The 26,442-nt window shown below is 51.2% G+C and overlaps 2 protein-coding genes across 5 annotated transcripts; both read left to right on the top strand.

The window, feature by feature from the left end:
- The first annotated feature begins 681 nt into the window (after nucleotides 1-681).
- On the top strand, nucleotides 682-9,722 carry BABAM1 (BRISC and BRCA1 A complex member 1). Of its 2 annotated transcripts, none has more exons than XM_038384414.2 (9): nucleotides 682-836; nucleotides 1,527-1,854; nucleotides 2,129-2,187; nucleotides 2,690-2,810; nucleotides 3,482-3,560; nucleotides 4,974-4,998; nucleotides 6,577-6,706; nucleotides 7,407-7,493; nucleotides 8,883-9,722. In XM_038384414.2, the coding sequence occupies exons 2-9, from the start codon at nucleotides 1,579-1,581 to the stop codon at nucleotides 9,081-9,083; spliced, it is 978 nt and encodes a 325-aa protein (XP_038240342.1). In that variant the 5' UTR covers nucleotides 682-836; nucleotides 1,527-1,578; the 3' UTR covers nucleotides 9,084-9,722. The 2 variants fall into 2 exon arrangements, with proteins under 2 accessions (XP_038240342.1, XP_038240343.1); XM_038384415.2 differs by having other exon boundaries at nucleotides 713-830.
- Nucleotides 9,723-9,889: 167 nt separating this feature from the next.
- ANKLE1 (ankyrin repeat and LEM domain containing 1) lies at nucleotides 9,890-26,102 on the top strand. Of its 3 annotated transcripts, XM_038383847.2 has the most exons (9): nucleotides 9,890-10,203; nucleotides 13,577-13,729; nucleotides 15,353-15,458; nucleotides 16,496-16,616; nucleotides 17,710-20,982; nucleotides 22,568-22,730; nucleotides 23,241-23,400; nucleotides 24,139-24,268; nucleotides 25,243-26,102. In XM_038383847.2, the coding sequence occupies exons 1-9, from the start codon at nucleotides 9,905-9,907 to the stop codon at nucleotides 25,413-25,415; spliced, it is 4,578 nt and encodes a 1,525-aa protein (XP_038239775.2). In that variant the 5' UTR covers nucleotides 9,890-9,904; the 3' UTR covers nucleotides 25,416-26,102. The 3 variants fall into 3 exon arrangements, with proteins under 3 accessions (XP_038239775.2, XP_043358391.1, XP_043358392.1); XM_043502456.1 differs by lacking the exons at nucleotides 24,139-24,268; nucleotides 25,243-26,102 and having other exon boundaries at nucleotides 23,012-23,383; XM_043502457.1 differs by lacking the exons at nucleotides 24,139-24,268; nucleotides 25,243-26,102 and having other exon boundaries at nucleotides 23,015-23,383.
- Nucleotides 26,103-26,442: the final 340 nt, after the last annotated feature.

Raw genomic sequence — 26,442 nt, forward strand, 5'->3', positions numbered from 1 at the left:
CCCGCTTCCGTCAGCATAGCTGTGCGTACACTGGGGTTTATCCCCACCCCAAGGGATATAGTCATGCCAACAGACTTTTCAGTGTGGACCATGCCTCAGGCCAAGTCTGCACTAAAAAGTGAGGTCGACCCAGCAACATCACTGTGGAGGGTGAAAAATCCTCAAGCACTGAGAGACATCGTTAAGCCGAGCGAACCCCTGCAAAGCCTCCTGTTGACCTAGCTCCTGTCCCTCCTGTTGCTGTGGTGAGTGCTACAGCTGCAGTGTTTCTAGCGAAGTCATAGCTTGGGATTTGATACGAGATGCCTGTCCCCGAGCACCGGCTATGCTGGAAGGCATGTTTTTCTTTGGGTTTTGCCACGGCACCCAGGAACCCCAGTCATGGCCCAGGCACCCACTGCGCTAGGGGCTGTACACCGAACAAACGCTCCCTGCCCCCATCGGGTATTGACCACAAGCTGAAGTTTATGGCTGTATGCAAATGAGCCTGTGGAATCACGCACGTACAATGGTACCTATGGAGCTGGGAAGAATTTGGTAGCTGGCCGTGTTGGGGTAGGGAGAGAATTTGGGGCTCGCTGCAAATTTGAGAAAATTTGCAGGTCAGAGATATGCAAATAGGCATGCAAATTTTGATGCGCCATGAGAGCAGGTCTGTGCATGGCGGGGGTGGTTGGCGAGCACAAGGCTCGGGGGAGGGGCTGGGTTCGCCACTAGCGGATGGAACCCGGGGGCAGCGAGGGAGGCCCAGGAAACTACATCTCCCAGCAGCCCTAGCGCTGGCGGCGCCCAGGCCACTTCCGGGTTGCGGGTCGCTGGGGGAGAGGCAGGTCGGGGTGAGCAGCGGCGGGTCGGGCCGGGGGGGGGAGCGATTGGGGGGGACCGGGGTGGGCTGGGGGGGAGCGATTGGGGGGACCGGGCTGTGGGAGGAGCGAGGGGGGGACCTGGTCTGGGGGGGAGCGATTGGGGGGACCGGGGTGGGTTGGGGGGACCTGGCCGGGGGGGAGCGATTTGGGGGAACCAGGCTGGGGGAGGAGCGATTGGGGGACACCGGGGTGGGCTGGGGGGGACCAGGCTGCGGGAGGAGCGAGGGGGGGACCTGGCCGGGGAGGGAGCAATTTGGGGGAACCGGGCTGGGTTGGAGCGATTGGGGCACACTGGGGTGGGCTGGGGGGCACCAGGCTGTGGGAGGAGCAATGGGGGGGACCTGCCCTGGGGGGCACCTGGCTGGGGCGGAGCGATTGGGGAGGACTGGGGTGGGCTGGGGGGAGCAGCAATGGGGACACCAGGGTGGGCTGGGGGGAGCGATGGGGGCCCAGGCTTACTGACTTGGATGCTGGGGACCCCACCCAAAGGCCAGACCCCGATGTCTTCCCAGCACCAAGCCATAGGGAGGGGAGGTGGGACAGGCCCGCCAGGCCCCGTCTAGCCCACTCCGGCCGCTGCCTGCCAGGGCAGGGCTGTACGCGGGGTTGTCCATGCAGCGTCCCTGCACCGAGCCGCTTATCTCCCTCTGCCTGAACCAGGGAGCCCTGTGCTGCATCCAAGCTGGAGTCGCCTGTGGAGCGCGGCAACCTGATGGACACCTCGGAGCCCGGGAGCGCCGCCGAGGAGGAGGAGGAGAAGGCGACGGAGCAGAGGCCCAGAACCCGCTCCAACCCGGAGGGGGCCGAGGACCGAGCCTTGAGCGCGCAGGCCAGCGTGGGGAACCGCAGCGAGGGGGAAGGAGAGGCGGCCAGTGCCGATGACAGCCCACAGAGCGCTGCCACGCCCAACGGCAAAGACTGGCAGGTCCCGGCCCAGCCCACGGAGTTCCAGGTCAAGACACCCAGGGTGAACTGCCCTGAGAAAGTGGTGAGTGCCAGTCTCCCGCTCCTGACCCGCCACCCATTGGGTGGATCTCCTGCATTCTCTGCCAAGGCCCTTCTGGTGGGGGAGAGTCCGCGCCCAGGCGCTGAGCCCAATGGACCCGATTTAACCCTGCATCCTTCTTTTGGCCATGTGTGTGTTTAAACGTTGCCTCTTAGCCAGGCACTGGGGGCTAGTGGTCAATGTAAAGCCGAAGTTCCCAGTGTGATGGGCTCATGAATGATGTGAGATGCTAACGCTGCTGTTTTCTTTAATGCAGATCATCTGCTTAGACCTCTCTGAGGAAATGTCTCTGCCCAAACTAGAATCCTTTAATGGGTGAGGAGCTGCTGTCTATTGGTCAGTGTTTTGTGAATGCCATTAATGCAGTCTAGCAGACAGGGCACTGGCCTGGGAGCCAGGAGATCTGAGTTCCATTCCCACCTTTGCCACTGACTCCCTGGGCAATTGCTTCCCTTCTCTGTGCCTTGGTTTCCCCACTTGTGAAATGGGGCTAATGATGCTGACCCTCCTCTTGTGAAGTACTTGGCCGTCTATGGATGACAGGGCCTCATGGGGATGGTGAGGAAAGGCATGTGTGACGGTGGGGTCCAGGTGTCAGGCTGATGTTCAAATATCAGACAGTGCAGCCTGGAAAACAGGGAGGGAGTGATGTTACAGTGAGCCAGAGGGGAGAGGTTTGAGACCCAGTTTGGATCAGGGGGCTGGCACTCCCTCAACCTCCCCTTAAGGATGTGATGAATGGATGCTGGGAGAGGAGGGGCATGGGAAGGTGTTAGACAGCCACTGACCTTGGCGTGCTCTCTCGCTTGTTCTGTAGATCCAAAACCAACGCCCTGAACATCTCCCAGAAGATGATCGAGATGTTTGTGAGGACAAAGCACAAAATCGACAAATGCCATGAGTTCGCTCTGGTGGTGGTGAACAATGATACCACCTGGGTGAGTGAAACCCCTGCAGGCCTGGCACTTTCCTTTCGGATACCGAGGAGCAGCCAGGCTGCAGCTGTCCGAGCAGCCATCTAGTCGGGTTTTGTACTTCTGATGTAGGCGTGTGTGGTACCCCAGTCCTAGCAGTGAGGTCTTCCAGGAAAAACAGGAGGCAAGCCCCAAATTCCTAACTTGTAGAAGTAGTAGAAAACATTGAAAACAGTGATCTCAAAACCTCCTGGCAGGCCGCCTTTATCCATCACAGAAAATACCTGGGGGCAAGCCTTGGGTGTCATCTTTTCAGATCACCTTTAATAGCCTCTCTCACAACAGGACCTAGTTTCAGAGTAGCAGCCGTGTTAGTCTGTATTCGCAAAAAGAAAAGGAGTACTTGTGGCACCTTAGAGACTAACAAATTTATTAGAGCATAAGCTTTCGTGAGCTACAGCTAAGTGAGCTGTAGCTCACGAAAGCTTATGCTCTAATAAATTTGTTAGTCTCTTAAGGTGCCACAAGTACTCCTTTTCTTTTTGCGAACAGGACCTAGGGAACCCTTTGTGAAACTGGGGATCCCAGTGTGCTAAGTACTGCACAGATACATTTCTCCTCACACCACCATCTAGGTGTGATTCCAGAGGGAGTCTCTGTCACTTTCCTTTAACATCTCCTGTCTTGTCTCTTAGCTCTCCGGTTTCACCTGTGACCCCAGAGAAGTGTGCAGCTGTCTGTATGACCTGGAAACCGTGGTCTGCAAGTCGTTCAGTATCCTTTGATGGGGGGTGGGGATTGGGGTCTGTGCTGTAGGTGGATGGGACTGAGATCCTTCTTGCCTTCCAATCCCACAGCGCCGCTAGTCGCCCGTGAACAGAGTGACATTGGCCTTCAAAACAGGGCTTGTGAGCCCTGCAGCCGCAGAGTCTTTTGACAATGGGCACATGCGGATTCTCCCCTTCTCAGCCCCCTGACTTTCTAGAAACCTTAGAGCCCAACTCGGGCCTGACGTCAGGAACTTACCAGATCCTGAGAGAGTGAATCCTGTTGTGGGAACAAAGGACTGTGTTGTAACCGATATATTTCATAAAGTGTTTCAGAGTAGCAGCCGTGTTAGTCTGTATTCACAAAAAGAAAAGGAGGACTTGTGGCGCCTTAGAGACTAGCAAATTTATTCATCGGATGAAGTGAGCTGTAGCTCATGAAAGCTTATGCTCAAATAAATTTGTTAGTCTCTAAGGTGCTACAAGTCCTCCTTTTCTTATTTCATAAAGTGTGTATCTGATCTGGGGGATCCTTTGATATTTCTGAGTGGCAGCCGTGTTAGTCTATATCAGCAAAAAGAACGAGGAGGACTTGTGGCACCTTAGAGACTAACAAATTTATTTGAGCATATGAAATGGGTTTTAGCCCATGAAAGTTTATGCCCAAATATATTTGATATTTCTGTTATCTGCTGTTTTGCCAGAAGATGGCAGCAGGTCCCAGTGTAAGCGAGTGCTGCCTATAGGGAACAAATTCAGAGAGATCACAAAAAGAAAAGGAGTACTTGTGGCACCTTAGAGACTAACAAATTTATTAGAGCATAAGCTTTCGTGAGCTACAGCTCACTTTGGTGTGGTGTCTCAGCTGAGTTTGGCTGGCATTTTCCTAGAGCAGGGGCTGCAGAGTCAGTGCTGATGCACCAGCTAGGCAGGATGATGCAGTGGTTAGGGGCACTGTCCTGGGTCTCTGAAGACCTGGGCTCAGTTCTCTGCTCTGCCATAGACACACTGGCAAATCACCCCTTTTTGTGCCTCGATTCCCCACCTGTCCCATGGGACTAGTAGCCCTGCCTTGGGAGGATAAATACATTAAAGGTTATGAGATGCTCACCTACTATGGTAGGTAGATGGAAAACTTAACGTTTTATTTGGCAATAGTCTGCATGCCCTCCTAAATACATGTAGATGTTCCAACCCGTCCCCACACCCTCTAGCGTGTGACCGATCAGAAATGTATGACTGCTTATCACTTACAGTAGCTCCGAGAGGTCCCCCCAACTCGGGCCCCATGGTGCTAGGTGCTACACAAACCAAGTGCCATGCCAAGTGACCCCCAACAAGCTCACCAGCTAAAAACACCTAATAGCATCTGGAAGGGCCGTGTGTGTGTAAGGACCAGTCCTTATCTCTCGGACCTTAGATCTCGAAGGCCTCTTCAATCTCATGTAAGTTTGCTGCTCTGTGGAAGGCAGAGATTGCAAATATTGCTTTTATAGTTGCATTGCCCCTTTGGTCTGAGCAGTTTAGCCAATGTCCAGGGCCTTGTTTCCATTAGGATGAGAAATCAGTTATACGAATCAGGTCTCTTTCTTGGTGTATTCTTGCTGAAGGAACAAAATATGGACACCCTGTAGAATCAAGCACGTGGGTTTATTACACACAGTGCTGGCGGAGTGTCATCTTGCTTATTGGGCTCAGAGACGCTGCAAAACAATTGATTACAATGGATTATATGGATTTTCCATGGGCGGAGGGAAATGATGGGGTAGGCGGTCCCAAACCACTGGATAGGTCTAGCAGCAAGACAAGATAAGCACAGTAGCCAATGGTCAAAAGGTTACATAATGTCTCCGCCCATGGTTTCAGGTTAACACATGACACTTAATTAGTACACCGGTGTTTTCCTTTAAACAATATATGGAGTGTGTTAGTATAAAATATATATGTTGAATTCTGATTTGGGATCCATAGGAATGAAGTAGCTCCCCTGATTGTCCGACAGGTACACACCTAGGACAAGCAACAGGACAAACGAAAAGTATATAGCAATAAAGATTGTCTTTTTAGTTGTTCATTTGTGTTTCTAAGGCAGGCACTGGCAATGGCTTGCAGGAGAGGTGGACATTTGTGAGAGGGAGGATCTCGTATCTCATACTGATATGTTTGAACTTCTTCCATAAACTCAAGGCTGGTGTGTAGGAAGGCACCTCTTCTACAGAAGAAACGGGGCCCCTTTCATTTCTTTGGTCTATTTGCAACTTTGAGATAAAGCCCCCAATTATAATTTCCACCTGTCTTCTTGCTGACCAAGCTTATCTGAGCTAAAAGCAAGGTTGTCCTTTGTTTGTTCAGCTTCTTAGCTAATATTGTTCATTATTTGCTAGGCCTCTGTCTTCTTGACCAAACTCTGGATTTTGGGCCTGTAAAAAGAGCTGACGCAGTCTATATATCAGGTTGTAACAAACAGCATATGGATTTTAGCCCTTCACTTGCTTATTTAAAAATAAATTAAATAAATAAATAAAAAGTCCTGTTTCCCTGGACACAGTAGAAACAAACAGCAGCAGGCAGCTTCTTTGCTGAGAGATCCCCGGGTCCGCTACTCCAGCGAGCTCTGTGCCCAAGAAACTCTCTCTCTGCTTCCTGTGAGGGTCCTGCTCAGAATTCCTCTTGCTGGCCTTCTCCAAAACACCCAGGCTGCAACTGATGCCCTAGCCCTTGTATCGGCAGCCAGGGAAACCCCTCAGACCATGCAGCTTAGCTCTGATCTTATGCCCCATCATCTGCAGCTGTTTTTATTGCATGTCGTTTGCTCTTTCTGTGGAACTTAAAAGCAGGTGCTTGGCCCATTAGCTTTAACAGAGTCTATGGTTATCTTTGGAGCCAAGATTCACCTGGTAGCCATTGGCCCCTTCCAGCATAACCGTAGCAGGGTATGTGCTTATTTAACAACCCAACCCAGCGGCTTCACAAGCGCCTGTGCTGGTATTTCTGAACCGTATTCTTTCTCTTTAATGGCACAGACAGCAAAAGATCGAGCTGCCGGTGACGGAAAACATCCAGACAATCCCGCCTCCCTATGTGGTCAGGACCATTCTGGTGTTTAGCCGGCCAGCCTGTCAGCCTCAGTTCTCCATGACAGAGCAGATGAAGGTAGGTGTTTCCTGGTTTTCCTTCTCATTGGGCTGTCCTTGATGCTGCACTCCATGTCGTCCCAGACAGAAAGCAGCATTCCAGTGCTGCCAGATTACTGTCCAGTGGCGGCTGCTGTCAGAGGTGCTGGGCACTTTCATTGGAATCAAGAACCTTTGCGAATCAGCCATAAACTCCTGCAGTTTTCAAAATCCAATAGTACCTGCTGGGATCTGACCCCGAAGCCGAGTCTTCTCAGTGCTTGCTATGGGGGGAGATGGGAGGGGCAGGATGGCTCAGGCCAGATAACAGGAAGTAGTTTGCATCCAGCCCAGGTCAGCAGCGATGGCCTGTTTGGAATGAGCTTAATCTCGGCTTGGTTCCCCGCCAATTGGCAATCATGGCACAAAAGCCACTGCTACAGCCAGCACAAATCGGCCACGGAACCAAAGATATAAGTGGACCAGAGATACCAATCTTGTCCTGAGAGATGAAGGGGTCCCATATGGGGGTGGCGGGCGGGGGGGTGTGAGGTAAAGTGTGGGTGCACTGCTCCTTGCTATACCCAAGGATCTCAAGCACCACATAGGTCAGGTTGGCACCTTTCAACCTCTCCCCCTGGCCATTTACCCTGGGATTCTGCTTTGCCATGGAGCCTGCTAATCAGACTCTACAGTAAGAAGGAATGGGTTTTTTTTTTCTTTTCTCCTCTTCTTTACAGAAAATGCTTCAGTGCCCTTATTTCTTTTTTGACGTGGTTTATATCCACAATGGTGCTGAGGAGAAAGAGGACGAGACAAGCTGGAAGGTGAGAGCCCCATGGGATGCGTAGCGTGATTCACCCTCTCTTGTCTGAATCCTCCCCAATCCATCAGACATCGCTTCGGGCACGGAGGAGGCTCTGGCATCCCTGTCTGTCCTGGGCCGTTTCTTGAACGTCCTCTCAGTGGTTAAGATCCATCGATTTCCGCCCCCCCCACCTGCTGAGTGCTGGTTGATGGAGACATTCTTTCAGTCGGCCCCTTTTGCGTGTTCCTCCAGCTGCCCAATGGCGACGCCTGCCATGGCAGACACGCTGGCTCCAGTCTTAGCCTGTGGTCCAGAGATTGCCAACGTTCAAGGTAAAAGCTTAGGACATCAACCAAGGACAGAGCCAGTATTTGGGGGTGTCTCCGTGTGTGTGTCTGGACCCACTCTCTATTTTAATAATCTGTAGGACTAGGACTGCAGCAGCTGAACAGTGTCTCCAGTCCAATGCTTATTAACAACATCTTAACTCCTGCTGTGGCCCTGGGTATTACAATGGTCTAGGCCTGTACACTGTTGCATATTTGTACTGTGATATCTTGGCCCAACTGTGACGCAGCAGGGAGGGGGGAGTGTTGACCTGGGAATGTGGCAGGGGAGTTTCACTGGGGATGGGACACCTGAGAGCCTGTCACCTGAGCCGTGAGGGGGAGGTAACACCTCTGCCCGGGAATGTGGACAAAGGCTGCAGGAGAGAGCCTGCTGGGGCGGTTTGGTTTCACTTTGGGCTGGGTGGTGGAATGCAGGGAACCCAGGGCTGGGGTCTAAGTTTCCTGCCCCCCCAAAAGGACTTGACTGAGGGGTCCTGGTGGTACCCACAAACTCTGTTTTAGACTGTGTTCTATTGTCCAATAAACCTTCCGTTTTACTGGCTGGCTGAGAGTCACAGTGAATCCCAGGAAGAGGGGTGCAGATCCTGGACTCCCCGACACTCCGTGACACCAAGAGGGTTACACGTCCGGTTTAAACCTTTGTGCTGACTCTGATATTGACCTGTGGGATTGGTATTTCACTGGTAAATGGTCAGTTCAAACCCAGCCTCAGTTAGTACCATTCTTATTGAGCAAGTGTTGGCATCCCAGTAGCATAGGCTCGTTATCAGATTGTACATTTCTAGTGCTGTCTGCCTGAGGATCACATCCGAGTGCTAATGAGTTAATGCTAATGAATTAAACCCCAGGGCATCCCAGAGGTCAGACAGCATTATCACCCATTTAACTGATAAGGCAACAGAGGCCTGGCCCAGAGTGACTTGCTTAGAGTCCCAGAGTGGGTCAGTGGTAGAGATGGGAATAAAACCCAGGTCTCCTGACCCCAGCAGTGTGCTTTAGCCAGCCCTTGTCTCATGCTCAATGCCTGATTGTAACTGAGCTGCTCTGTCTCTTTCCAGGAGATGTACACTTTTTTCAGCAACCTGGACACCAAAGGCACCAATTACAAATATGAAGTGTCTGTGACAGGCCCCGCTGTGGAGTTGCACAACTGCATGGCTAAGCTCCTAGCCCACCCCCTCCAGAGGCCCTTCCAGACCCACGCCTCGTACAGCCTGCTCGAGGAAGAAGAGCCAGCAGAAATTGAAGCTACCGTGTAATAAATGATCCTTCACGTGGCCAGTTTTATCTACCAGTGTCGCAAAATTCAGGAGGCCACTTCTCGCTGCAAGGTGTCCTGTGCTCGGGGCACTGTTGAGCCAAAAGTCTGGAAACAGTTTTTTTAGTTTAACTGCCCATAGAACTGCTGTCTGTCTCTGGAAGGCAGATCTCTAGGAAAAGTGTTCATCAAACCAACTCTCTTCATAAAGCTGCCTGTATGAATTGCCTTTAATATTTCATTGTTGCCAGTTAAAAGGTCGGATCTTTGCATCACAAGATAAAGCTCGTAACAACTGCTTTAACTGGCTGGACTATTTTCTGCCTCTCTGCACGTCCAAGGGTTTCACTGGCCAGATGTGTTTTGTTTTAAATAGTTGCAAGGAACACCAATGGGATTTTCCATTAAAGGTGTGCGTTTGCTGGGTTGGCAAGCTCCTGCCTATGTTAACTTCCACACCTCGGTGCAGCCTGGGCTTTTGATTGGCCGCCCCTACCGGGACTAAGGGCCACGCTGGGTGTTTTATGGGGCACCCTAAGGGGTCGGGGGTCTAGTGAAATAATGGTTTAAAGAAAAAGCTTTGCAAAAATCTACCTTGAAGCCAACGCCGGTGCATAAAAGGAAACTTTCAGCAAAAGGGTTTCTGGCTCCTTGTCTTGGTTTAAGCCCAGCGCCCTCCCCTGCTGCAGCCCCCGGGGGTATCACGGCTCTTCCCCTGCACTCAGCAGCTTTCCCTGGAAATCCCCCCGCCCGCCCTTCGCACGAAGCCGAGGCCGGCGGGGGTGGGGCTGCAAAGGCCGCGCCCGTCGCCCATTGGCTGGCATGGAGAAGCGGCGGCGGCCAATGAGGAGCGGGCGGGGCGCGGCGCGCAGGCGCAGTGGGGCTGAGGCGAGGTGGCGCCGCCGTGAGCGGGACCCTCCCCGGGAACGGCTCCGGACCCTGCCCGCGGGCGGAGGAGCGGCGGCGGCCCCGCCCTCCGCGAGATGGGAGGGGGCGGGGGGCGGCCCGGTGTGCGCATGCGCTGAGGGGAGCGAGTCCCCGCCCGGAGCCGGCATGAGCCGCGCGGGGCCCGCGGTCCTGGCCGCCCGGCTGTGCGAGGCGCTGCACGGCGAGGAGGCCACGTAAGCGGGGGAGGGGCGCGCTGCTCGGGGCAGGTTGCTGCGTGGGGGGAGGGCTTCGTCCGTAGGTAGCAGTGGGGGTGGCACTGCGCTGGGGGGGGTCAATCTTTCGGTAGCAGTGGGGGTGCCGCTGCATGCACTGCAATGGGGGGGTTAATCTTCCGGTAGCAGTGGGGGTGCCGCTGCATGCACTGCACTGGGGGGATTAATCTTTCGGTAGCAGTGGGGGTGCCGCTGCATGCACTGCAATGGGGGGGGTTAATCTTTCGGTAGCAGTGGGGGTGCCGCTGCATGCACTGCAATGGGGGGGTTAATCTTTCGGTAGCAGTGGGGGTGCCGCTGCATGCACTGCAATGGGGGGGTTAATCTTTCGGTAGCAGTGGGGGTGCCGCTGCATGCACTGCACTGGGGGAGTTAATCTTCCGGTAGCGGGGGGGTGCCGCTGCATGCACTGCACTGGGGGGGTTAATCTTTCGGTAGCAGTGGGGGTGCCGCTGCATGCACTGCAATGGGGGGGTTAATCTTTCGGTAGCAGTGGGGGTGCCGCTGCATGCACTGCAATGGGGGGGTTAATCTTTCAGTAGCAGTGGGGGTGCCGCTGTATGCACTGCAATGGGGGGGTTAATCTTTCGGTAGCAGTGGGGGTGCCGCTGCATGCACTGCAATGGGGGGGTTAATCTTTCGGTAGCAGTGGGGGTGCCGCTGCATGCACTGCAATGGGGGGGTTAATCTTTCGGTAGCAGTGGGGGTGCCGCTGCATGCACTGCAATGGGGGGGTTAATCTTTCGGTAGCAGTGGGGGTGCCGCTGCATGCACTGCACTGGGGGGGTTAATCTTTCGGTAGCAGTGGGGGTGCCGCTGCATGCACTGCACTGGGGGGGTTAATCTTTCGGTAGCAGTGGGGGTGCCGCTGCATGCACTGCACTGGGGGGGTTAATCTTTCGGTAGCAGTGGGGGTGCCGCTGCATGCACTGCAATGGGGGGGTTAATCTTTCGGTAGCAGTGGGGGTGCCGCTGCATGCACTGCACTGGGGGGGTTAATCTTTCGGTAGCAGTGGGGGTGTCGCTGCATTCACTGCATTGGGGGTAAATCTATAGGTAGCATGGGAGTGTCACTGCATACACTTCACTGGGGGAGTTAATCTGTAGGTAGCAGTGGGGGTATCATTGTACACTGCATTGAGAAGGGGTCAGCAGGCAGGTTCAGTGTGCAGTGGGGTTGCTTCACTTAGGGGGAAGGCACCTTGCTGCTATGGGGCTATCGGGGACACACTGCACTGGTGACAGGAGATAGCTCGCTGTCCACCGAGGGGCTTGCTGCATGGAGGAACAGGTGCTCACCATGCACATTGCATTGCTGGGGGACTCCCTCCAGTGGGGGGGCAGGGGAAGGGATGTGCAGCACTGGGGAGGGGAGGACTCCCTGTACTAACTAGCTAGCAATTTTGTCCCCTGCCACTGATTCTATGGCTGTTACTCCCTGGTTTCCACTCAGCCCCCAGGGAGGGCAGCACCAAAGCATACAGGCCTATGGTGCTTGTGTGGGTGTGCGTCTGCCAGCTGCCGTGCCCACTCTGCTGTCACAAAGTACCGCTAATCATACGGAACAAGGATTCTTCACTGCTTGGTGGCTCGCTTCTTGTCCTATTGCCCATTGTGTCATCTGGGTAAACTAACCTTTTCGGGCGGAGCCTGTGTCTTTGTGTGTCTCCGAGTACCTAAGATGCTTCTGAGGGTATATAAATAAGCAATAGTAACCTTGCACTCGTTGCAGCTCTGAGCCTGCCTGCTGGTATGAGCCAAAGTATACAATAGTGTGTAGCCCTATGCCATTTATGCAGTACTTTGCTTGAACATGTGCAATAATATTTGATATCTTTTTGCAAATTGTACCTCATAGTCATTGCAATTCCAATGTCAAGCAATTCATTATACTTTATTATGCTTTCCAAGAAAGTAACTGGTTTTATCTTTTCTGGTATAATGGTAATTCGTGGTTATTTCGCACCTTGGTGTATTTAAGAGGTGATGGTAATGTTTTTCATCAGTAGATCTGTATCATTATTTCCATTTTATAGGTGAAGAAACTGAGGCACAGAGAGGGGAAGTTGTTCCTGCCTAGGGGGATTATGTCTCTCTAAAGTCTGGGTAGAAAAAAGCTGCTCTGATGATTGTATGGTAGAAATGAGAGGATTCAAACACCCCTATATCTTGCTGAAAACAAGAGCTATCTCAGAATGCAAGGGATATGTCTGGACTTGTTAGCAGAAGCCTGAGGTTTAAGTCTGACTATAACAAGGGGCGGAGCCTTTGCCTTCTCACTGAAAATAGAGCCTCCGGTTAAAAAAGTAATCCGGAGAAACAGGAAGCATAAGTCTACAATGCTTGGGAAAGCTATCCGAAGGGGGGAGCACCCTACCAGGTGCTGCCTCTGGAAAGCCAGCAGCCAGGGGCAACAGGAAGCTTGTGACAGTGAAGGCTACTGATAAAGTAGTAGGTGCTCCTTGTGTGCATTGTTTTGAGGGCAGAAGTTTGTTGCAAAACTTGTAACAATCTTGAATCACTTGTGAATTACAAGTATATTTACCCTTACCCGATGAAGAGTGAAAAGAGAGAGTGCGTCTGCAGGCGTTTTAGTGACAAACACATTATTGTTATAAACTGCTGCCAAAACCTTCGTCTTCAAAAAGTGCATTTTACTGTAAGAATCGCACCACTTTCTACCCCTCTCCCCAAGAAAAAAAACAATCCAAGGGAGAAAAACCTGACGCAAATCAATTTAAGAAAAACAAACAAGTAAATTTAATAAAATTTAAAGTGTGCATAATGTGGCCCCATGCAGGCTTCGTCCTGAAATGGGAGACATGCATGAGAGTCAATGAAGTCCAGTAGGGACTTTGCAATTGCTATAGATTTTGTGGGGCAGGTGCTCAGATACCATGGCTAGAGGCAGCAACACAAAACCCTGAAACATTTAAAAAAGGAAAAGATTGTTACAAAAAATGTCATTTGTCAGTGGATTACATCTGCTAGGGAACACCAGTCCCTAACCAGCACATGTCTGGAGATTTTGGGGGACAAGGAGAGATTATTGCCAGCAGTGTAACCTCAGTTGAAAGATGCATCTTTAGACATTGAAATTATGTATCTTCTGGCAAACCCAATCGCATTAGATGATAGACTTCTCATAAATGACGGGTCTACAGTACTGTTATCTGATACTCATGTAGTGGAATGACTGTTGTAGAAACTTTAAACAGACATTGTCCCTGCCTCGAAGATCTTAGTCTCATGTTGAATGGTCCCTGTCTAGTCATGCTGTGTGACTATCCCATGTGGGTAGCGTGTAACTTGGTGCCCTGTTGTACATCTGAAGGGATGTGGAAGCACTGCTGAAGCAGGGTGCGGATCCTAACCTGGTTCTGCCAGAGGGAATTGCAGCGATCCATCTGGCTGCTGGCAAAGAAAGGGAAAGTGGGGTTCGTTGTCTGAAGCTGATTCTCCAGTATGGCGGAAACCCAAATGCCAGGTAATCTGGGGATGCTTTTTTTATTTGGGGAGAAGGGGGGCGGTTTATAGTTAGCCGATGAAGCCCATTTAATACTTTGTGCACTTCAGACGTTAATGAATTAATCGTTCTCCCTTTCCACTGCAAAGCAACATCTTTGTTGTTCAGATAGGAAAACTGAGAGGTGAAGTAACTCACCCAAGGTCACACACTAAGCTATTGGCAAAGCTGGGGATAGCTGGGAAGTCCTGCCCCCTAGTCTTGTGGGCGAGTCATTGGGAAATCTACCCCAAACTTGTGATCCTGGATTAGTTAACATCTGTCTTTCCTTATGTACTCCTAAAAATAACTTTGAAGCACAAAATGAAAGACTTTCTGTTTGGCGCATTATCACAATGCGCTGATGGACGGGAAATTCTTGCTCAAGGTTCTATCTGGGAACGTTGAAACTGACAAACTGGACACAGATGTGTTCAGTGTGAATTGTGTGGCTTTATTTCTCACCTGCTGAAAAGGCAGGACAATCAGGGAGGTACGTAGTCTGTGCTCCAGCCCAGTGTGGAAAATGTGTGAGATCCGGGTATGCTGGGTCCTGTTGAATCACATTTGAACTGAAAGATGCTGGAATGACTTTTTGCCTCTCTTTTTTGCACAGCTAAAAAGATGAGATGCATGTGAAGTTGGATCACAGAAGAATAGTTGTAAACTGTAAACTTGTGAGAAGTGTTACTCTTGAAGATGGTCCCATTTCAACCAGGGTGTTGTGAGCCAGTGTTCAGAACTGCATTCAGTATGATAACGTGTTTCAGGGATTTGCCTTCCACAGAATTGCTGTTTAAACCACCCTCTTAAATTTTAAATGTTTGTCACTCTTTTAGAAGTTGCATATGCAAAGACAGACAAAATATGAAACTCTGATCTCTTATAAAACAATAATAAACTTCCCCTGAATTATGTGTTTCTTAGAAAGCTTGCAATAATACATACTGCCACAAACCTTGTTATGGTCTATATCATGACAGGTTGTACAAGGAGTATATGTAACCGTTCTGCAAGATGAAGTCAGCAGTCACAAGTGCCAGGTTCAATATCCCAGGGCCCCTCTTAACAATATAACACAGACCCAGCTTGAGCACCCACCCAGTAATCAATTTTGGTTGGTGTTGGGTTACAAATCATTTGGCAATACAGCTCTGTCCTCTGGATACCTAGGCTGAGTAGGTGTGTTCATGTAAATACCATCTGGTCCTGAAGCCTTTCCTTCCCCCAGCTCATCACTAGCTGTCGGTGGAGAGCTCATTCAGACCTTACATATAAAAAGAAAAATATTTGTGTGTCTTATCATGTTGATATACCAATATTTAGAGTGGTTGTAGTCCATCCCTCCACTAGACTCAATCATACATTTGACAAGACAATACTAAATGAAATTTGTTTCTTCCTTTGTCAAATAAGGTTGCAAGTAGTTGCAAAATGTTATGGACCAAAATATACACCAATCAGTGAGTGTTACTCACTATACTGTATCATAATCTCCTGTTTCCTTTGTTCCGTTTTAATAGACACACATTGGCATTTAAAGAATTATTTTCTTAAGGCACATAAAGGTATTGGAATATAAACCTGGGGCCCTGTGTATTTCAGGTCAGTAGAGGAACTCACGCCATTGCATGTAGCAGCTTCTTGGGGATGTTACAAATGCTTGAAGCTCCTACTGAGGAACGGAGGGGACCCAAATCTCGAAGACCAGGTTCGTATAATTATGATTTCAGTGTTGTCATCTTCTCCAGGCTCTTGCTCACTAACTTAGGGACAGGCATTTCTCAGGGCTGTGATGGATTCTCTCCTCATTTTATCTAGTCTTCTAAACCGGATCTTTCTAACTGATACACTCTAGCTCAACTTGTGGGCTTGATGCAAGACTTGCTGGGTGATGTTCTGTGGCCTGCGTTATGCCAGAGGTCAGACTAGATAATCATAGTGGTCCCTTCTGATCTTAAGATCTATGAATCTATAACCAGTGAGGGACCCTGAATGGAAAACCATGTCTCCTTATAGTCCTGAGCAGAGATTACTGCCTGGGTTGAACTGACTGGTGATTTTATGATGTGGGTGAATGTCTTTTAGGGATTAGAGGCCACCAGGTTTGTTCCATTTGTCACTTTGAGCAAGAGTAGAAACATGAGTGTATTAAACTGTCCATGGCTCTGAGCACTTGTCATTAAAGATTATTATTTAACTGCCAGTTCTGTGCAAGGCACAAATAAAAGCATGGTCCCTGCCCTGAGGAGCTGACATCTCATGGCTGTGTTGCAACAGGAGGATCCGCCTATATTCATTCACCCCATGGTGAGCCTTTTGCTTCACCTGGGTACAGTATTCTTCTACACCCTGATTCCTCTTGCATTGTTGTGCACAGTTGCCACGTTCCACCTTAGAGGTGGCTGCATTCAGTAATGAATGAAGTGATTCCTCCATTAATAAAGTGCTTTGGTGTGATCAGCACTATTTAAATACAGCTTCTTATTCCACTAGAACCCTTTACTGTTTAGCTTGAGACCCTTTGTCTCTGGAAACTACATACATCACCTGCATAATGGTAATCTTCTTCCAGCCTAAGGTTGGCAAGCCTCCAGATGTGGCTTTCCAGCTGAGTAGCGTAGCATGGTCTCACCTTTACACTTGGGTAGTTCCCAGCAGAGTGTTTCCCCTTGAGAAGCAGAGCATGATCAGGTGGTATGTGTTTAATCCTTTTTTTTTTTTTTTTTTTGCACCTTTGCTCTTCAGGATGGAAACAGAGCAATCGACTTAGCCTTGGAACAGGGAAACAAGATGTGTGTGCAAATCCTGCAGGGCTTCCAGCATGCCTGTCTCCCAGAGGATGCTGATGGAGCAAACAAGCTCACATGTAAGTGCAGTAAGCGCTTCTGAATGAGTGCTGGGCTAGTGCTTCTGAACTGTGAATGCCCCTCATTTGTAAGGGCTTCAGCTGCCTCGGGAGAATCACCTTCTCACGAGCTCTGACTGGCACCTGTTTGAAGCAGGAATTGACACTTATTTAAGTACAAAATTGTATTTAAAAAACCCAACACTTAACACATTCCCTGCAATAAGTGCTGGGGACAGGCTTTGGATTCTGGGCCTCTGTCTGTTTGCAAACTTCCTCCCACAAACCATCTGTCTCAGCCATGACTTGGAGAGACCATCTCCATGGCACTGAGAGGGTACTGTAAGCCTCTGGCCCCTCAGTCTTGGGTCTCTCTACTGACCTAGCAAGGCACTGAACAACTAACAGATGAGGACTCTTGCTGTTCATTGCCTGATATGACCTAGAAATGAAAGGCTCTGGATCCCTCTATCCCCGACCCAATCCCACAAACTGCTCTCAAGCATTTTCACTTATCTGCAGTCTAGAAAAACTGAAGCAAACTGGATTAATGCTCCGTATTGCTGTGATAATAATAATACCCAGCTCTAGGTAACACTCTTCATCAGTCAATCTCAAAGTGCTTCACAAAGGAGAGCAGTAGTAGTATCCCCATCTTACAGATGGGAAAACTGAGGCACAGGGAGGAGAAGTGACTTGACCAAGGTCACCCAGCAGGCCAGTGACTGGGAATAGAAACCAGGTTTCCTAAGCCCTAGTCCTGTGCACTGTCCACTAGGCCACACTGCCTCCTTTTGAGTTGTACTGCGCTGTGCTTTGATTTGATTTAAAAATGAAGCCTGACAGCATGCAGTGAGGTGTTCCCCACATTACACACAAGTGAACTGAGACAGACAGGTGAGGTGACTCTCTCAAGGTCGCACATGGAGTCAGTGGCAGAGCAAGGAATAGTTTCTGGGAGTGCTGATGCCCGACTGTCTGCTTTGCCAACAAGGTGGTACTGCAGATGAGCTGCTGTGTGTGTTTCGTTAGCATGGTTTGTAAGACGCAAACATATGTTGATGTTTGCTGTTTTAATATAATGAACACTGGTGTGTCGCTCTATCTTGTACAGTCTGCCATGAAGGCTTGAGAAGAGCTGAGAGCTTCCTTTCCATTCTGACTGATGACTGCACGGAAACCGGTATCATCTCAAGACTTTCTGAAGCATGGGATGATCCTGGACCGCTTAGCAGCACCCAAAAGTGTCTGCCGGACAGGAGTCCCAGTAACGCAGGGCTGGGTGTCGCCTTTAACAACGCGGCAGCTGCCGACGCAAGTGGCCGGCTGAGTTGTATCCCAGGGAATCTTCAGGACCACCCGTGCTGTCCGATGCCTCCGTCCACGTTGGCCTTTTGTGCCTATTCACACTCGGGGCGTTCCCAGGGACCTTCCACTTTGTCTGACAATGGTCCTAGCAGCTGTCCTGGCCTACCTCAGCCAGTGCTGTCCAGCACTTGGCTATCAGCCAGTAATGAGCCTCGAGAACTAACTTCAAGTCTGACTACAACACAGGGCCCTCCTGGGGATGAAGCTTCTGCTTCTCCTTCCTCAGAGACAGACAATAGTTTGACACCACCTGGCCGTGGCTATGAAGACACAACAGACGGTCACGATCTGTCTTCCCAGCCAGTGCCTTGCCAGGATGAATCCATTTCAAAGGAGCCCATGATCCTCTCTCAACCACAGCGTTGCAGCATGAGCCATGCAGCACGGGCACGGAGAAGTGTCAGTTTCTGTGAGTCCCCTAAAATTTTCCCCCTCCATAACAATGGGAACTGGAAGGAAAGCCCTTCCAGGCCACGCTGCACCCCCAGAGCTAGCGATGCCAACGGGACTCTGGGCCTGTCCCGGCTCAGTGACTTTCTCGATCTCGAAATGTTAGGAAAGGTGAATGGCCAGGAAGGATTGGATGTCACATCCCCAGATCACGTGTACCTGTTCTGTCGGGCTAACTCCACAGCCATTTATGACTTGGAAAAGACAGTGATGGATCCAGCGTTCCTGGCCAGAACACATGAAAATTCAGACTCTCCCTTTGCCACTGGACAGGTGCTCAGCGGAGGCTCCGAGAGCAGCGGCAGCCAATATGGCAGCTGTGACAGCGACTGTTACATTAGTGCCACAGACGCTTCTGACCACAGTGAGCCGAAGAAATGCTTGGAAGGGAAAGATGCACAATGCTGCAGCTCTTCTCTGTGTGCTGGGGACGGAAGTGCTGATTCCAGCTACACTGGCAGCAAAGATGGGAGTTCACGAGTGTGCTTAGGCAAACAGTTGATGGCCAGCACCGCAGGTCAGAGCTGCGAGAAGCTGGTAGAAATGCCATCTGCAGTGGAAGCAGTTATGCGGCACATGTCCCGCTCCGAGTCACAGAACACGGAGATTGCAGGAGGAAGGCATTTATATGCTTATTCTGAAGCATCTCATATTAGCAGGGATGGTTCTGGTTTGACCTCCGCTGGGAAGCCAGCTTCAGAGCTGTGTACCTGTGGCACTGCACATGAACCTCTCAAAGACGCGGGGATATCGAGCCCTTCCCAAGAGTTACAGGCTGAGTGTGTCCCTCACAAGTGGAATGACAGAGGCTCAAACATCTTGTCAACTCAGGAACCACATCAGTTGACCCCGGCTGCTGTTGCAGTTGAGGAGGCTAGTCCTCAGGAAGCTGCCTCTTCTGTGAACTACAGGCAAATTATTGCAGACTGGGTACTGCAGGGTAAATTGATGGGGATGCTGCCTTCCACAGACAGCAGTCTCTCTGCAAGGACAGAACTGACCAGTAGCCAGTGGGTAGCAAGAAAAGCTGATACTCAGGAATGGGATCCCTCTGCAAATGGGTCTGACCCAGAGACGGCGGACACGGTGCTGCTAGGCAGGGCCACGGGTGGGGCGCCAGGTGGGGCTGCAGGAGGGACGCCAGACACAGGGACACCAGGCGGGGACATGGAAGACAATAGCAGAGAGGAAGAAATGAACGGCAACCCATTCAGAGGGAGACCGGTAAAGCTTCCCAGTCTGAGCAGTGAAGCGGACACCTTAGTGATCCAGCACCTTGCCAGTCCTGCTGACAGTTCTGGAGAAGATGAGCTCTCTCACTTGAATGAGAAAGAGAAGATGTTTCCCACAAAGTCCTTCCACTCACCACTGCTTCCCTGCCACGTCACCCCCAGAACAAAGAGCCGCTTGACATCCGCGGCGCGTGACAGCAACTCCTCCTCATCACTCTTTGAGGAGACACTGGAGATGCCAAGGCGGCCCAGGAGAATTAGGAGCCCCCAGGGGATGCCAGTTGGCCCTGCCACCTGTCTGGAAGGTAATACTGCAGGGGGGAGCTGGGTCGCTCCGGGGGGTGAAAATGCATCTTGTTGGGAAGCAGAAGAAACGAATGACCTGGATGATACTGAAATAATCGCAAAAGCCACCAGCCGCTCAGGGTCCTCTGCTGGTCATAGCAGCTACCCAGATGCCAGCCCCACGGTGCTGCTAGACTCTGATGGGGGCACCAATGAGCAGTCCTTGTCTGGTAACAAGGGGGAAGCTGAGCCAGGTGCTGCCTGCCACCCTGGCATCCCTCCCCACCTCCCAAGCTCCGATACAGACAACCCCCCATTAGACAGCATGTGGCTGACGGAGGATGGGGAGGGTGATTGCACAGACCCAACGTGGCAGGTTGCTCTCACTAAGCCCCTTGGTGCAACAGCCTTCTCCCAGGTTGAGTCAGATGCTGCAAGTGAGGAATGTGGGAGAGCGTTGCTCAGTGCGTGCCCGCAAGAGGAGCGCCGTCAGCCTCAGCTGGATGCCAAGAGGCAGCCTGGTCCCTCCAGGGTTAGTTTCAGTCGGCTATCTTCCAGGAGGCCTTCTCGGGCAACGTCTGCCACCGACCACCTCTCAGGGAGGCTGAGCCCTGTGCCGGACTCATGCTGCCAGGACTTTCCCCTCTCACCTGGCGGCCGCCCTGTGAACCTCAGCACCTGTGAGCCGGTGGAATACCTCTACATGGACGAGGAGGAAGGGTACGCACTAATCGAGCGTCACGTCCCATGCACGGATGACGCGTCTGTCCTTGCAGACACTACAAGCTCCGATGACACTATCGTTTATGACTGGAGAGCCTACCAGAGCAAACTGGCGGAGCAGGAGAGCAAAGAGAATCGGCCACCGGAGTGCAAGTCACCAGTGGCAACCTCCAAGCTGCATCTCCTTTCCGACGAGGCCCTCGTTAGGAAGCTGAGAAAGCTGGGCGTGAACCCAGGGCCCGTTACAGGTCTAACAAGGAAGCTCTACGTACAGCTGCTCGACAAACTGATGAAAGACCCAAACACCCAGGCCAGGAAGAGGTCTGCAGGTAAGCAGTTTCTTTCAGGGAACAGGTGGGTGTGGAGCTTTTAGCTAAGCTGTTCTGTCAGAGGCTAAGTCAGCATGGGAAAGCTGTACCTGTTTAAATTGATTTAGTTAAACTCCTGCAAAGTCCTGCTCCAATTTAAACCGGGTACATTTGGTTTAGCTAAAGTGGATTAGGAACCTGAAATAAGCCCCTCGCCAACTGAAATCAGTGTCAACACAGGGATTTGCACTGGTTTTACTAAATCAGTTTAAACAAGTGCAGCTTTCCTGTGTGGACAAGGTCTGCAGCATTAACATTTTAACAGATTTTTCTGTTGCTGCTTTTCCAGTCCTGGGGCCTGCTCTTGTCTACACACAAACTTGCACTGGGTTAGTTAAACCAGTTCAGACCGCAGTGTGGACACTATAATCTTGGTTTAGCTTAAATCTGTTGCTAATAGACTTAGGGCTTGTTTATGCTTGAAATGCTCCAGTGGAAAAGGAGCTGCGCCACTGTAGCGCTTCTGTGTAGACACTACCTGTGCTGATGGAGGGAATAGCTAATCCACCTCCCTGTGAGGCAGTAGCTAGATCGATGGAAGAGTTCCTAGCACTGTCTTCATGGGGGATAGGTCAGCTTAATTACATCACTCGGGGGTTATTTTTCACACCCCCAAGCAACATAGCTAGGTCAGCCAAACTTTTTAGTGTAGACCAGGCCTCAATCTGCTTTAACATGAAATAAAGTCCCACATGGCCTTTGGCATCAGTTTGACAAAATTGGTTTAAACTCTCACCTCAAATTAAACCAGTGCAGCTCCTGTGTACAGAGGTTTCTTTAAAGGTGCATTTGAGTCCACATCACTGCAGACCCCAAAGAAAGCAATCACTTACATGACCCCTTTTCTCCCCTCCGCCATGCCAACCCCCTTGGTTTGTTCCACGAGCTCTCTTTCTGTTAAAAGCATCACTGCTAGAGGAATCATTCCTTGACAGCATCAGAAAGCACCTACTCCCCCTTCCAGGCGTTGCGTTGCTCAGTTATCAAGCCTGGACTCTACTCTGTATTGGCTCTGAGGCACTAAACGCTACCAGTTCACTATAGTGACCTCTCCCAACAGCCCATAGCACCTAGTTGGACATTCAGAGCCAGAGAATTAAGTGGCATAAATCCCAGTTGGGTCCGACTGCTGCTGAGGCAGTTCGGAATGGCCGGATTTCTTTGTAGCTTTGCCTCCGCTGTGATGTGGTGACGTTCACTTAAAGGACTAGGAAAGGCTGGCTATCCGAAGGCCGAGAGAATGGTAATCGGTGTAAGGAAACACAGACCTGATAGCCCAGATCCAGAGTGTACGTAGCTGGTAACCTACAGCCCAAAGTGCCGCAGTCACTAGATTTCTGCTGTTGCGATGTCTCTTGGGAAGAGACGATAGCTGCATGCTCTCTGGCATGTCCACATTACTCCACGTTACCTAGCCATCTCTGGCTCGCCTTGCCTTGTCTAATCTAGCTGTATGTTCTCTTTCTCCCCCTCCCGCCTTTATGGGGGTGTGTGTGTGTGTGTGTGTGTGTGTGTGTGAAATGGGCTGCTTCTTGCACTGGCACAGGACACAGCCCTGAGCTGGCCTCTGCGCTAGAGACTTTTCAGATCCCCAACTGCAAGGACGATGACATGGCTCTCTCCAGACAGTTCGACAAGCCCGACAAGAACAGGAAGTGGAGGGAGGGCGTGCTGAAGTCCAGCTTTAACTATCTGCTGTTGGACCCCAGGTATGGCCTCTCTTCCCAGCTCTCTCCCTGCACCATGTCCTTGCAGAGTGGCTTTTGCTATCTCTCTCTTAGGGGGTCTCTCTGAACTCTTTGCCGGTAGGGACGAGGTTTGCAGGTCCCCGCATCTGACCTGCCTTAAAACTGCCATCTCCTGGGGAAGGTCCACTAAGAGAACTTTCTCTTCTACCCTGCTGCTCCATTGGCAAGAGTGCCTCTGGTGTCCTATTCCTGCAGAACCTATGTGGGGCCAGGGGAGATGGTTTATGCTGTGTTTGTATCAGCAGGGAACTGATGCCCGCTGGCCAAGATTTTCCGAAGTGACTGGTGATTTTTTGAGACACCTTAAAAGAGCCTGAGCTAATAACAATACATAGAAACTAGCCGGGGTCCCAGAGGAGTCCTGCGGGGCAACAGCCTGCTGAGAAGTAGCTCAGCCGGAGACTTGGGGCGTGTGTAAGGAACAGCAAATGAGACCAAATCCTTCCATGCTCAGCGTTGCCTCCCCTGCAGGGTGACGCAGAACTTACCTTTCCGCTGCCACCACCTGAGCCAGGCTGACTGCTTTAGGATTTTCGTCAATGCCATCTTCTACGTGGGCAAAGGGAAACGCTCCCGACCCTACAGCCACCTCTACCAGTCCTTAACTCACTACAAGGGTGGAAAGAAGCAGGTAACTGGGCAGGAGAGACATAAAACAAACGGCCACTAGGCGGCAATAGGCCCTAGACTAGACTTTTCTGCTCTGCCCGAGGTTTAAAACCCACATTTAACACAAGCTCTCTACAGATGAGATCAGCGTAAAGCTGGAGCTCACTGATTTATGCAGGGCCAGGATCTGGCCCAAAGCTGTTTAGTCCCCTGTGGAAAGGGGTGTGGGGTGTGCATGCCTCAGGAGAGCCCTTTAACGTCAAGGTTTGCCACTTTGACTTCTGCGCTGTCTGGTAATGACAGGAAGCTGGTACCAGCTGATGGCTGGGTGCTGGGAGCAGGCCTGCTTTGTGGATGGAAAGGGCTTCGGGCCTAAGGGCTCTTACCTGGCACCGTTCACACTTGTACCACTTGTCAATGAGGGCCTGGAGTGTGGAGGGCATGGAGAATGACCAGGAACCTGTCAAGGGACAATGAGCTGGCTGCTCCAGATCTGGCCGAGAACCAGTTGGAAGAATAAAATTGCTTGGGTTTAAATGTCTCTGGGAATGGCCCACGCCCAGTGTGTCTAACGGGATAACTTGCCCCCCACAGTGGTTTTCAACCTGTGGTCTGCAGATCCCTGGGGGTCTGCAGACTGTCTAAGATTTCCAAAGGGGGCTGCACCTCCATTGGAAATTTGTTTTAGGAGTCCACAAATGAAGTTTGAAAACCGCTGTGTTGGAAGGTTTGTAGTCACCACTGAATGTGTGTCCCGCAGGTGTGCCCCAAAGTGCAGCACATCCTGGACATCTGGGCGGGCGGCCAGGGTGTGATCTCCGTGCACTGCTTCCAGAACGCCATCCCAGTGGAAGCTTACACACGGGAGGCCTGCTTGGTGGATGCGATTGGTAAGGCAGTAGCAAGTAGCACAATGGTTTTGTCCTAGGTTTACACGAGCTTCCCCCCCTCCCCAAAATCCTTTAAAGATACCCCCCATGTGGCCATTCCCTCCGTAGCCCCATGGTGATGTGGTTTAGAAGGGGAGAGGCTGGGCTCTGAGCCCACGACTGGGAACCCCAACTCTGAGGTTCAAGTCCCAGCTCTGAAACTGAATCTCCTCCTCCCCCCCCGCGTGACCTTGAGGAAGTTTTCCCAGCTCCATGCCTCAGTTTCCCCATCTGTAAAGGTGGAATGGCGATGACAACTTGCTTCCTAGTGGGGCAGGGAGGGTTGGCTTGTTTATAAAGCACTTTGAAGATGAAATATTGGTTGTTGGTTTCACGTGAACCTCAGTCTGCTCACCCTTCTGAGCTTCTAGCCATCCCATCCTCTTGAGGTCAAGGGGCTTGGAGCCTGGGGCAGATGTACACTGTTTTTTCGGGGGGAGAAAGGAATTGCCTCTGTTGTAAAGCAGGTTTAACAGTCTCTGGCTCAGAGCCTGTCTGGCTCTCTCTGCATCTAGGTTGCCGTTTCCTGTTTTCAGTCTCTCTCTCATTCAGCTGCAGTTGGGAGCTATGGGCAGACAACGCCTCCAGCACTCTGCTGGAAAGATTCCCACGTGTTGGGGGGCAAGCTTGAACACACCCTGCCTGAATCGTGGGGGGAAGAGAGGGGATGGGGCTGTCACTGAGCTGAACTCACTCCTGACACAAGCAGCTGCGACTCCGTTGCACTCCGTGGAAACGCACCTCCTTTAGCAGCCTTCCCATGGGGCAGCCAGAGAGAAGTTTCACGTGGCTGGAACAGAACGGGGGTGATTCCGCTGAGGGACGGGGGGGTGGGGGAATCAAGCTGTGGGCTCCCCTGCTAGTGAAACTGTCTGACTCCCCCACCTCCTTACTGCAGAAGGCTCGAGTGAGCATGCTTCCCCTTCCCCTTCCAGGGTTAAAGATGCTCACCAATCAGAAGAAGGGGAATTACTACGGTGTCGTGGCAAGCTGGCCCCTGAAGCGTCGCCGGTGCTTGGGGATTCACATGCTGCACAGGGCCATGCAGATCTTCCTGGCGGAAGGGGAACGGCAGCTGCGTCCCGCAGACATCCAGATTGGGCAGTGAGGATGCTCCTGGCTGGCAACTGCAGCTCCAATTGGATGACTGTGTATGGTGAGCCGGGGAGGTGTACGGCTCACAGAGGGGCGCTGGGATGACGGAGCTCTTAGCCAGACGGGGTCTTGGAGTCATTCACCACCGGCAGCAGGGCTGAAACTTGCTGCTCGAGAAAAGGGGAAATCCAAGCTGCTGTGGAACTGACGCCTGCTCACCTCTCCCTAGAGAAGGGGGAGCATTAAACTGCACTTGGCCAACTGGCCGTGGAAGGTGCCTCCTGCCTACCAGGGGGGGTTTTTAATCACCGAAACGTGAATTAAATTTCTTTTATCTCTGCTGCTCTGAGGTTTGTCAGGAGCCTTGAGAAGTCAGGAATAAAGAACACCTGGGGGTTTTACAGTGTTTGTAGGAAGCGGAATCATTCTCTAGTGTCGTGTGCTGACCGGCATGTGAGGGGTAGGGGAGTTTTAAACATCGTACCTGTTAATGTCTGTTCATGTTCTTGATTCTGTCTGTGGAATTGCGCATGGAGAAAGAGCTGCGGGAGAGCAGGCGCGTGGGGAGCACTACCTTTTAAATACTGCTGGTGTCTGTGCTGCTTTAAGGTCTGTAATTTTTTTTTACTTTTTTATTATTCTTCCCTAAGTGTTGTTTTTTTTAAAAAATAAATCACTGTGGATGGCTCTTAGCTCAGAAGTGGAAGCTTTTCAGCCTGTCTGTCTGCAGGGATCTGAGCTGGGTCTTGTCTCAGTCCATCCCCCAGCCTCTGTTCTGCTTTGTGAAGCAAACGGTGCAGGATAATTCCTCCACCCCGAAGTAGGGAGAGATGTTGGGCTTCCCTGTTCCTTCTCTCACACATTTTAATCTCTGGTCCATTATGCTGTACCAATCTTTAGGCTCAGAGCTGGTTTTCTTACACCCCTTTGAACTGATCAGGGCGATTCTCAGTACCAGCTCTAACAGGCTCCTTGGAGAGCCATAAGACTCCTGCCCAGCCTGTGAGACACCCTGCTCCCTTGCTCATGCTTTAAAACTC

The sequence above is a fragment of the Dermochelys coriacea genome, chromosome 25 (genome assembly GCF_009764565.3).
Source record: "Dermochelys coriacea isolate rDerCor1 chromosome 25, rDerCor1.pri.v4, whole genome shotgun sequence".
NCBI lineage: Eukaryota > Metazoa > Chordata > Testudines > Dermochelyidae > Dermochelys > Dermochelys coriacea.

What these genes read in the sequence shown, in the direction of transcription:
- BABAM1 (XM_038384414.2), top strand. Translation starts at nt 1,579, where the DNA reads ATGGACACCTCGGAGCCCGGGAGCGCCGCCGAGGAGGAGGAGGAGAAG. An exon ending in AAACTAGAATCCTTTAATGG is followed by an intron (nt 2,188 to 2,689) that starts GTGAGGAGCTGC and finishes CTTGTTCTGTAG; the next exon opens with ATCCAAAACCAACGCCCTGA. An exon ending in CCATGACAGAGCAGATGAAG is followed by an intron (nt 6,707 to 7,406) that starts GTAGGTGTTTCC and finishes TCTTCTTTACAG; the next exon opens with AAAATGCTTCAGTGCCCTTA.
- ANKLE1 (XM_038383847.2), top strand. Translation starts at nt 9,905, where the DNA reads ATGGAGAAGCGGCGGCGGCCAATGAGGAGCGGGCGGGGCGCGGCGCGC. An exon ending in TATCTGCTGTTGGACCCCAG is followed by an intron (nt 22,731 to 23,240) that starts GTATGGCCTCTC and finishes CCTCCCCTGCAG; the next exon opens with GGTGACGCAGAACTTACCTT. An exon ending in ACAAGGGTGGAAAGAAGCAG is followed by an intron (nt 23,401 to 24,138) that starts GTAACTGGGCAG and finishes TGTGTCCCGCAG; the next exon opens with GTGTGCCCCAAAGTGCAGCA.